Below are 11264 nucleotides of genomic sequence, written 5' to 3'. Positions count from 1 at the left end.
CAGGTATTTTCAAATTGTCAAAAACTGAAAAATGTCAAAAATGGAGATACAAGGTTTTCTTCTGACAACAGCCAAGTATAATCAAACATTGACTATTTGATTTCCATAGATTTAGTAATATTCTGACATGAAAAACGTGGTCTTCAATGCCTGTCTGTCCTCTAGGTGGTCTAAAGCAAGAAAGGCTACAAAAATATCAGGTTATAAAGGCCCAAGGTCAACAGAATAATTAGATGCAAGCAGCAGTAGTACTTCAGCCTCATAGGTAGTGAGAGTTTGGGACAATATACAGATTGTTATGCATAGTGCTAATCACTGTTGTATAAACCGCCAGAAACCCGAATCTTCATTTTTTTGTTGATTTTTATTTTACTACATCATTTTAACATGGTGGCTGTCATTTACATTGGTTAAAAATTTCATGATGAATGCACCAATAGAAATGTTCCAAAATTACTTGTATTAAAAGCTGATAACGTTTTTGTACTCTCCTATAAAATTATAACATTGGAGGCGCATGTTTTTCTTTAGACAGTGACAATATTAATGAAAAGCAATGTTACTGATGGTAAGCCAGGAGTTAAAATAGTCTTAATCCAATTTCATAACATTCAAAACACAAAACCAGCAATCGGCCAATTTATTGTTTTTATTTTGGCAGATCTGTGTTGATGAAAATAACGCAAGGCAAGTGCACTTGTGCTGTATATGAATGCTGCTGCTACACCTGTACCAAAAAGGTGTAGCATTATTCTGCATGACCTATTGTGCTAAATAGCCAGTCACCTCCTATTTTTGATTTTGCATTTTTGTCCCAGTTTGTCCCATAAACAAGCAAATAACGTTGTTTTTATTGCAAGTTTTAACTAAAAGGAAAATGTGTTTCATGTGTTCATTTACCCCATATAGTTATATGTTCTGCAGCTGTATCATGTGCACTAATCACATGTACTTTTCAATCAGTCGTACTGATCAATTAATTGAGATATGTTCTTTTGTTTATTTCATTATACCTTTAATGATGCAATGTATTCATAACTCCATATCCTATTGTATTAGGATATTTATTGTTGCATTTCAAAGAATTAACACTTTTAAAGGAAATCTTTAAGAAATGATTTGAGAACTTATTCGGTCTGGAAAAATCAGATAACAATTCATGCAAGAGTTCCTTAGGGATGCTTCTTAATGTGGGTAGGAGGACATCTTTACCCAACAGTGATTTTCCCAGTAAAATACGTTGACATACCTCTACAGAGAACCAACATCTACACATTTAATACTCAATTGCAATTCATTGCTGAATTTAACATAAAAAATAAAATGTGTAATGTACAAAGCGTAATGTTTTTTTTTTTTTCCAATATGTTAAATTCAGTAAATCAATTGAGCTCTGAAATTAGCAAAAGCCATATTTAAGTGTTTACTGTAGAAGAATTGTTAATTTATTTTCATTTAAAAATCAACAATAGTATTTAATTTGATTGGGCATGTCCAAACTTCTGCATAGAAGTGCATGGTTTACCTTTACAGTTAATGAGGACTGATTTTAAGGGGAGCTTCCTCCTCATCTACCCCTACCACTCAGTATCTAGCAGTCAATCTGGAAACATCTGAGGAAAATGAAGTGCTTTAGCTGAATGTAGACAAAACACATTCTTAAAGGTCTTCTTCCCTTAACACTTCACAAAGACCTGCTTTTGAATTTCCTTATATTGTGAGAAATTGTCAGTTGTTTTTGAGATCCCATGTTTCTTATCTCTAGATAATGTTTTCTGAAGTATGAAAACCCTGCAGTAACACCATTTGCAAAACCATGTTGATGTCATGTGTACAGAAAAACAGAAACTTTTCTTTCTCTTCTCATGTGTCATAAATAACATACTGGCATTCAAAAGGAATAAAAATACCCTTTTTTAATCGAACTTTAATTAATTTACAGACAACTCACAATTTGAAAAGTTATACATATCAGGCACAAATAATTTATCACAGATGCATCTCAAAGTTTTCTTTTAATCTTCAAAATACTGCTCTCTTGCACTACTTCGAGTTCATGCTGTCTCAGTGTCGAGAGCACACTCTGCTGGAAACTGATTAGAAATGCAGCCATGAACGTCTTCACAGATAGGTTTTTGATTTATAATGACTGTCCACTTGAGGAAACTTGGAATTCTTTCTGCTGTTCCACATATGTATCTAATATGTAAGATAAGAAAAGAATGTTTGCTTTTCTACTTAACACTCACGTATAAAGGAGCCAGCTTTGCTTTCTGAGTTCTGTGGTTCCTTCTGATCCTCTAGAACTATACTTTCTGGCAAATTGTACTTTACATTCACAACACAGGTGCTAGGATTTGTTTATAATAACTTTTGCTTTACTAAACTGGCATTTTTCAAATCACTCTTATGTTTATTTGCTGAATATGATCCAAATGTGCTTTCAATGTCATGCAGAATTAAAAAGTTTAGACCGCACAGACAAAAGAAAAGGTCAGATCCATGTTGAATTTGTCAAATATGAACACGAACACTAAGAGCAGGATGCATGAAAGCTGTTAAAGTTATTTGCGTGCCACTTGCCCTCATTTCCCAGTGAGCTTCAGGACGTCTCGGACCATGGCGCCAATCCCGTCAAATATGTGGTGTAGCTTCGTATCGCACATGAACGCAGGAGAGGTTACTACCTTGTTCTTCGGATCAACGTGGGCTTCGTGAGGGTCAAAAGTTAAGGATCAAATCGGACAAGTGATAAAATATCTCAACAAACTGCAGCTACATTTCAGATATGAAAAAAAATTCTAGAACTACTGAAAAGAGAAACGTAAAAGTATTAGAAAATGAATCAACAACGCTTCATGAGCGCTGAGCAGGATATGGTGACCTCCTTTATCTTATGTTGGGCACCGAGGGCACTGATGGCCTGAGCGGTGCCAGCGTACGGCCATTTCCCCCCCTGCTCCTCCTCATGCCCCACTGTCACCTCCACACCAGGCAGCACCTTCGCCGCCAGCACTGGAGCAATGCAGCACAATCTGGCAACCACAACAAATGAACATCAATCCGTCAGAAACGTTATAGAAGGAAGTTTTACTGTTTTACGATTTACTGGTTAAACTCTCATTGCATACTGATATCCTTAATAGTGGCTGTAGATTACTTGTGTACTGTCCAATATGGAATAGAAATTTCCAAAACGACGACTTCACAATACAAGGAAAAACTTTATTTTGAAGGAAAGTTAATGTAACAATATTTTCCCCAAGTAATTTTGGAGCACTTCTGTGGGTCCCTTCATTATGAAAATTTAACACAATGCAAAAGGAAACTGTCTTCAAATTATGTAAAAAATGAAAAACAACCAAAATGGAGACAAGGTTTTTGTGCAACAGCAACAATATATTATATATAGTTGTATGCAAAAGTTTGAATGCCCCTGGTCAAATTGTAGTTTGTTAATGTTATCACATCCTCTGCGGTGAACAAACTTAAATATGGCATTTTTCTGCCAATTTCAGGGCACAACTCTTATTTATTTGCTGAATTAAACATATGGGGAAAAAAATGAAACAATACATTAAATGTGCCATGATTTTCGGACATGCAAAATTTTATGCTTTTGTTTTCCCAATACGTTAAATTCAGCAAATAAACTAATTGTATATTAACATGTGCACAACTTCTGTTCTGTGTATTTCTTTTTATCTTTTTTCCATATTTTATTTACTGCATTTAATTTTATGCTGACATTCCCACTAAGACAAATTCCTTGTACATCTAATACTGGGCAAACAAAGATTCTGATTCAAATATGAATGAGATCAATCTGAAGGTGGCAATTTAACTACATCAATTTGAGAATATTAGTATCAATAATAATAATAATAATAATAATAATAATAACAACAAAAAAGAAGAAAAAAAAAAGAAAAAAAGAAGAAGAGTTTTTTTTTGGTCAAAATAAAAGTAAAAAGCCAGAACAGGCTTAGTATACTGTTTTTATTATGCATAGTTTTCTATTGTTTAAATAGTTTCTTATGTCACATTTAGGCATTCAGTGCATTTTAAAAAATCAACTTACAATTGTAACAAAATTATTATTGTGGTAAAGTTTCATGATGCACTGAATCGTTTCCTAAAGAAACTGATTCACTAATTTACAAGGACACAATCACACAACAGCGCACACACATCAGAAAGAAAAGAATTACAGAAAGACAAAGGTTGTTTAGACCAAAATACTGTAATTGTCTGTTAGAACAATATTTATGCAGTCCTCTCCATAAGGACAAAATTTATTTCAATGTGATAAATTCTGAACCTGAATATTCACTGTTATGGAAGTAATGCAAGTCTGGCAACCAAAGAGCCTTGAAAACCATCTGTGTTTAACCCCCTAACACACAGCGAACTTACCCAATAGGCTTCCCTGCTTTATGAAAGTCCTTTAGGATGCGCTCCACCTCCTTATTCACACTACAGTCTTTTCCATCAACAGCAAAAGTTGACCTGATATACAAAGACATAGTCATGGAAAAAATAGTTTGGGAACACATAAAGGGGAGTTTCTGGAGGAAAAAATGAGCAAAGATGTACTGTCAATGTTCTCCAACAAACCTAAACAATCGACTGATGCATCATACCTGTGTGCAATTGCTGAGAGTCTCTAGAATGTTCTCATCCACTCCAGAATGTTCTAGAGCGTTTTCCTGTACTCACAGTTCTAGAATACTCTAGTTCTACCACGTTCTCCTGTAGTTAGATTGTTCTAGAATGCTCTCCTCCTTTTACACTGTTCTAGATTGTGGTCCTGCACTCATGCTGTTCCAGAGCGTTCTTCTCACAGTTCTAGAACGGTCTCCTCTAGGAACACAACTCTAGAGTGTTCTCCCTCATTCATACTGTTCTGGAATACTGTTCTCCATTCACATTGCTCTAGAAGCTTCTCCCTTGTTCATACTGTTCTATAATGCTCTCCTCCATTTATACTGTTCTAGAATTCTCTCCCTCATTCACACTGTTCTCCTCCACTCTGTTCTAGAATGTTTTTCTTCATTCTCACTGGTTCATTTGAGTTGTCAGTTTCGACTCTAGAGCAGTATAAAGACAACTGCCAACACCAGAATGCTGGAGTTAGTTGGGGAACACTGGGTCACTGTGAAATGACCTTAAGAAGGACGATGCAATATATTTACCGTATTTGAAAGACTAGTGGAGAATTTAGCTTGTCATTACTTTATACTCAAACAGTAAGAGACAGTGGCAGTCCTTACAGATTTTTGGCTGCTCCAAAGCCTCCAGGGAAAATGACTGCATCATGGTTACTGGCATTCAGATTAGCCAGGTCAGTGACGTTGCCTCTGGCAATGCGAGCCGACTCAGCTAACACGTTTCTGGACCACACACATACAAACACACACATACATACACACACTGATCAGCCATAATATTAAAATCACCATCTTGTTTCTACACTCACTGGCCATTTTATCAGCTTCATGTACCATATAGGTGCACTTTGTAGTTCTACAATTACAGACTGTGGTCCATCTTTTTCTCTACATACTTTGTTAGCCCACTTTTACCCTGTTCTTCAATGGTCAGGACCACCACAGAGCAGGTATTATTTGGGTGTTGGGTCATTCTCTGCACTACAGTGACACTGATGTGATGGTGGCATGTGTTGTGCTGGTATGAGTGGATCAGACACAGCAGTGCTGCTGGAGTTTTTAAGCACCTCAGTGTCAGTGCTGGACTGAGAATAGTCCACCAACAAAAAATATCCAGCCAACAGCATCCCGTGACCACTGATGAAGGACTAGAGGATGACCAACACAAACTGTGCAGCAGCAGATGAGCTACTGTCTCTGACTTCACATCTACAAGGTGGACCAACAAGGAAGGTGTGTCTGATAGAATGGAAGGTGAATGGACAGTTTTTAAAAACCAGCACACCATCACACCAGTGCAACACTAACACACCACCACCACATCAGTGTAACTGCAGTGCTGAGAATGATCCAACACCCAAATAATACCTGCTCTGGTGGTGGTCCTGTGGGGGTCCTGACCATTGAAGAACAGGGTGAAAGGGGGCTAACAGAGTATGCAGAGAAACAAATGGACTACAGTCTGTAATTATAAAGTACAAAGCGCATCTATATGGTAAGTGGAGCTGGTAAAATGGACAATGAGTGTAGGTTGCTTTAATGTTATGAACGAACGGTGTATAAGATAGTTAAAGAAAAGAAAACACTGACTTGTGATGTAAACTCTCAGTGCTATTGAATTACCTTGATTCCTTTTCTGCAGGCTGCCCTTTGCCATGATCTATCACATGCATCTGAGTCACATCAGGAGCAAACATCTGCACCTCTGCACCTTCCCGACTCAGGTGCACCAGGATTCTACATACACACAAAATACAAAGAAATGCACAGATTTCAGCTTCAAAAACTCATGTATTATTGCTTTATCATCATATCTCCAAACTAGTAACTTAGCAGAGGAAATAAAAGTTTTTAACTTTAATGCCACAAACCATTTTGGACCATTTCTATTGGTCCATTCTTTATGAAACACTCACACAATGTAAAGGCCAGCTGGTATTTTCAAGTAGTATTTAAAAAAGGTTTAAATTAACTTTATTTAAATTAAGTTTTAAAATGACAGTGATGTAACTTCAAGGCAAAAGAATGTGGATGAATCCATGCAATATACAAGTACAGAGAGAGAAACTCACGCTGATGCCTCATGGATCTCTGTGCCATCATACACTCCACATCCAGACAGGACCTGTTCACAAAGACAAACTTAAAGTCCATACATTGAGGGTGTATGTGATACAGTATGATGGCTGGACACTTTGCCTAAAGAAGACTGTCTATGGAAACTCTGCTAGAAACGGAAACAAACAGAATCTAAAGCATCAGTAAACCTGCCTCCTTTAAACACTTTGACATGAATACACCAGTGATACACTGAAAAAGAAGACGTCTTGTTTCTTTAGATAATAGCAGCTACGAGGGGTGGGCAATGTGATATTTATTATTATTGTTAACAAAGATTCACGTTTCATGGATATCGTCAGTACTTAAAGAACACCAACTATATGTTTGTTACATGTTATTACATAAGAAAACATAATTATGCCAGTTAAACTGGATTTACTGCAGTGCAGTGTGTATAAAGTTGCATAAAAATAATTTTACATTGTAATTTTTGACAGTATGTGGCACTACTGGTTCTTTTTTGTCTGTTCCAACATATCAAACCTCAGAAAAAAAAATATTGTGATGCAGACTGCATATATGAAAATGTCTCAATTTAGCTATATTTTAATTTCTGCAAACGTTCTGACTTTGTAAGTAGAACATTGTTTCACTGAACAATTTACTCCAGTCACATGCACGAAATAATCCGATAACTGCAGAAAAACAGATTTGTCTGTAATCCGATCAATTTATATGCTCTTGAGTATTGATTGAGTTCTTGATAATGGAAAAACTCCAGGTCTACGTGAGTCAGGCAGTAATCAGATTTCTGCTTTGCAACCGACCAATAAACTCACAGAAGAAGACGTGATGTAAACATAATAAAAAACTCAAACTTCATGCTGCAGCTTGTTTTTAAAACATTGACCCACTTTACATGAAAATATGAATTACATTATCTAGAAGATTAATAATACTTAAATCCTTCATTTCATCAAGCATGTAGTTTCAGCGGCAACGCCGCTTACCTTTTTCCAGTACCGCAGTCTGTTTTCGCACATGCGCAGACTGATCCGAAAGAAATCCGAGTAAGAGTTTACATGCACTGAGGAACCTGATTACTGAGCTAAAATCCAGCTCTATTCATCAGATTTCTTAATCGGATTTATAGACCTTGCTCCGATCTAAGAAATCGGAGTATGCTGTTTACATGACCATTTGAATAATTAGACAACTGCAGAAATCCGATTATGATCGGATTATTGAGTGCATGTAAACGCACTCATTGAGAGGACTTTTTAAAGGTCGAAAATCAAAGGAAAAACAGGTAATGTACAGAAACACACATCAGTGTAAAAGAGATATTCTGGCCAAAATGTGAAATTATTCCATTAACAAAGGCAAAAAAAATCAGAGACCAACTGAGGTTAGTGTTATATCACTAATGCTAACTGGCACCACAGATGTACTCATAATCCTCTTGTTCAGCGGCTACCAGTCACGATTTGTTGAGCTGTAGGGATTCCTAACGGCAGAGCCGTATAGAGAGAGAGTTGCGTCAACTCCGTTAACTCCAATGGACCGTTTTTTTACAGCAATGGCGGATCATGGAGCCTCTCAATAGTTCCCGGAAGTTAGCAGCAAATACTAGCAGCGCGGCCGAGTTGCAGCAGAATAGAGCGGTTGTGATGCACTTTTAAAGGGTAAAACATTTAAAGAATCAGTTTGTATATAATAAGCACATCTGAATCAAATTAACATGTATATTAAAGTATGTCAGTGGATTCTCCCCGATTAAATTAGTAGATTTAAGAAACATTAACAGATAACAGATTAGGCTAGGGTACTGAGTAAAGTTAGGAACCCATAATGTTAACCATAAACAGCCTAGTAATTGTAAAATCCCTGCTCTTAATGTCATTTCATCCACCGAAAAGGCTTCTAAACATGATTTTTCACGGGGTGGGTGGGAGTTAAATATTAGTTAAATATAATATTGGGGCAGAGCTTGTAGAGTGGAGGTGGAGGAGATAAATGAGAATATCGTTATCCATTTTGGAGTACAAGCTAATGTAGCTAGGTTACACAATAAAAAGAAAGCTATATTCGTGATACGTCACTATTGATGTGGATTTAGAGCGCATATTGGAGACTTTAAAGAGTAAACAAATATAAGACTTATGGATTGAGTGTTTGCAGGCTTTGTGAGTCTGTTGACTGTTGTCTGTACATTATGTTGCAGTTTAGTTGATTTTGGATTAATGGCAAGAACCACGGGGGGATTCAACTCAGCCTAGAGACACCCTACAATAAGACAGCACCCCCACCCTGCACCCTGAGTCTCAACTCCCTGGGTCTTGCAATTCTTTACCTGTTCCTTATTTTTAATAAATAAAACATTAAGCTTCCCAGTGATGTGGCTTTTGTTTGTGAAACGTATGCAATGTCACTTTGACTGATCTTAACTACCATACAAGTTTAAGAACATAATATCTATAATACTGAAAAGTCAAAGCAATGAAACAACACACTTTGAAACCATGTTCACATTAACATGTCAAAAAGGCAGCTAACGACAGCTGTTTAATCCTCAAATAGTAGCGAATTTGACTTTAAAATATATCATTGTTGTAACTACACACACACGCGCATTGGTTTTCTATATAAATATTGTAAATCAGTGAATGTATTGACTTTAAAGTACCGAAAGACGCAGTTCTGCCGCTGAGTGTTTATGGGTTTAAATTGCCCGCAAAGAACTTCCTAGAACTATCCGAGGTCTACATGAATCACGTGATCATCAAGCATTTTGAACTTCCGTTGACGCTACTCTCTCTCTATACGGCTCTGCCTAACGGTTGTGAGGTGTTCGCGTAATGCATGCTGGGTATTGTAGTGAAAGAACACTTACAGACGAAAAAGTGAAAATGATACAAAATCGCGAATTCTGTGAGGCTGAGTGGTGCAATGCTGCACTAATACCTGCTAGTTAAAGCTGGAGTGCCCTTTTAATTTTCTTCTTTAGTGTGTGTTTGTTTCCAGTGATTTTAATAGTCTTTTCTGTCTGACCTGTGTGTGGCTTGGCTGTATGCTTGCTGCAGAAGCCCAGGCTCAAAACTGAACAGACCAACAAACAGTGTCTGACCTTTCTGTGTGGCATTAGGCTCCGGGTGTTATGCAAGGCCCGACCTAAAAATGTCTGATGCATTTGACATAACGACTAAGAAACAGGGCGGGAGCCAAACTGCATATAAAATGGAAGTGCATGCTTTTTCAAAGCACAAACCGCAGAGTTGCGTGTTTACTCACCACAGCGACTTTGGCGCTGCTATAGCTGTTGGCGCTTGTGTGGATCAGACTGGCGATCTGAGACTTCACCAAAAAGGGACATTGCTTAGAAATCAACGATCGCACCGCTAACATCGTATAAGAGCGAGGCGCTGCGAGGAAACTTCAGACAGTCAAATGCAGCGTTTGGGCGTTTAAGAAGGTCAAACGTGCGACCGCTGGATTTTTGGAAGCGATAAACTCACGGCAACTCGGAAGAACAATGTAATCTAACTACGTTCAAGTTCTGGATTGCGTCAAAACTCTTCCTCTACTTCAGCGCTGTAGCGGCAACACTTCAGCGTGAATGATGTCTGTTTCAAAAATAGACGTTTATTAACGTAAAACACAGAACAAAAACGAAACAAGTTATCTTTTTTAAGTGTATTGAAAAACCGATGGTCACAGTGTAGGAAAATTACGGTAAAGTCTTCCTCTGCGTGCTTACATATCCGTAAATTAGTACTAGAGCGCCACTCGGTGGTACAGGGGAGAAGTGCACTTAATAATGATGTGGTTTAGTTCAGCGTGACCTTAGTGAGCCCCTCTGATCATGTGTCTTCATGAGATCACCTCGTAACATTTTACATTGTTACTATTCATACGCTACAATTTAAAAGTTTGTATTCACTTTCATATTATTTTTGCTATAATATATTCAATAAAAACGTTAATGTACATTTAAATATTATAACTAGATACAAACAGGGATTTTTAAATGTTAAATTCAATATTTCAAGTATTGAGGGACAATAAAAGTTATTAACAAAGTTATTATTATATTTTATAAAAATCTGGCAAATCTGACAGAACGTACTTATTACATAAATATTACTCACAGAAATACCCTGAAAGTAATATTTTGCCTCAAAATGCCTCTCTGCCATAAATGTTCTTTAAAAATATACCTTATTTCAAACCTATCATAAAATAATGTCTTAGGCATCAGGCAGCGTATCTGTAACCATTTCATGTGGTAACTTTCTGTGAGGAAGCTCCTAGAGGCATTAAACTCTTCAGACGTCTGGTTCCTATCACCACCACTATGAACAATTCTGACTTAACAAGTTTTTCTAGAACAGAGCGTTTCACATCAAACCACCCTGAATCACTGTGTTAATCTTTACACATTAATTGTACTTTTAGACAATTGGTGGAATTCACTTTTAATCTGAGTCTGGGAAACTGGGCCCTACATTTCTTTCTAAAAAAAGACGCATTCAT

At 37.1% G+C, this 11264-nt stretch overlaps 1 protein-coding gene across 1 annotated transcript; it reads right to left on the bottom strand.

Annotated features, from left to right (window-relative positions):
* Positions 1 to 1890: 1890 nt before the first annotated feature.
* Positions 1891 to 10461, bottom strand: gatd3a (glutamine amidotransferase like class 1 domain containing 3A). Its single transcript, XM_036574290.1, has 8 exons — positions 10023 to 10461; positions 6743 to 6795; positions 6294 to 6407; positions 5274 to 5393; positions 4417 to 4509; positions 2879 to 3035; positions 2584 to 2714; positions 1891 to 2199 (listed from the first exon to the last, which is right to left on the bottom strand). Exons 1-7 carry the CDS (start codon positions 10134 to 10136, stop codon positions 2586 to 2588), a joined length of 780 nt encoding a protein of 259 aa, XP_036430183.1. The 5' UTR covers positions 10137 to 10461; the 3' UTR covers positions 1891 to 2199; positions 2584 to 2585.
* Positions 10462 to 11264: the final 803 nt, after the last annotated feature.

The sequence above is a fragment of the Colossoma macropomum genome, unplaced genomic scaffold (assembly GCF_904425465.1).
Source record: "Colossoma macropomum unplaced genomic scaffold, Colossoma_macropomum, whole genome shotgun sequence".
NCBI lineage: Eukaryota > Metazoa > Chordata > Actinopteri > Characiformes > Serrasalmidae > Colossoma > Colossoma macropomum.
The sequence above is the reverse complement of the archived record's forward strand: the minus strand, read 5'-3'. Positions and strand labels throughout refer to the sequence as shown.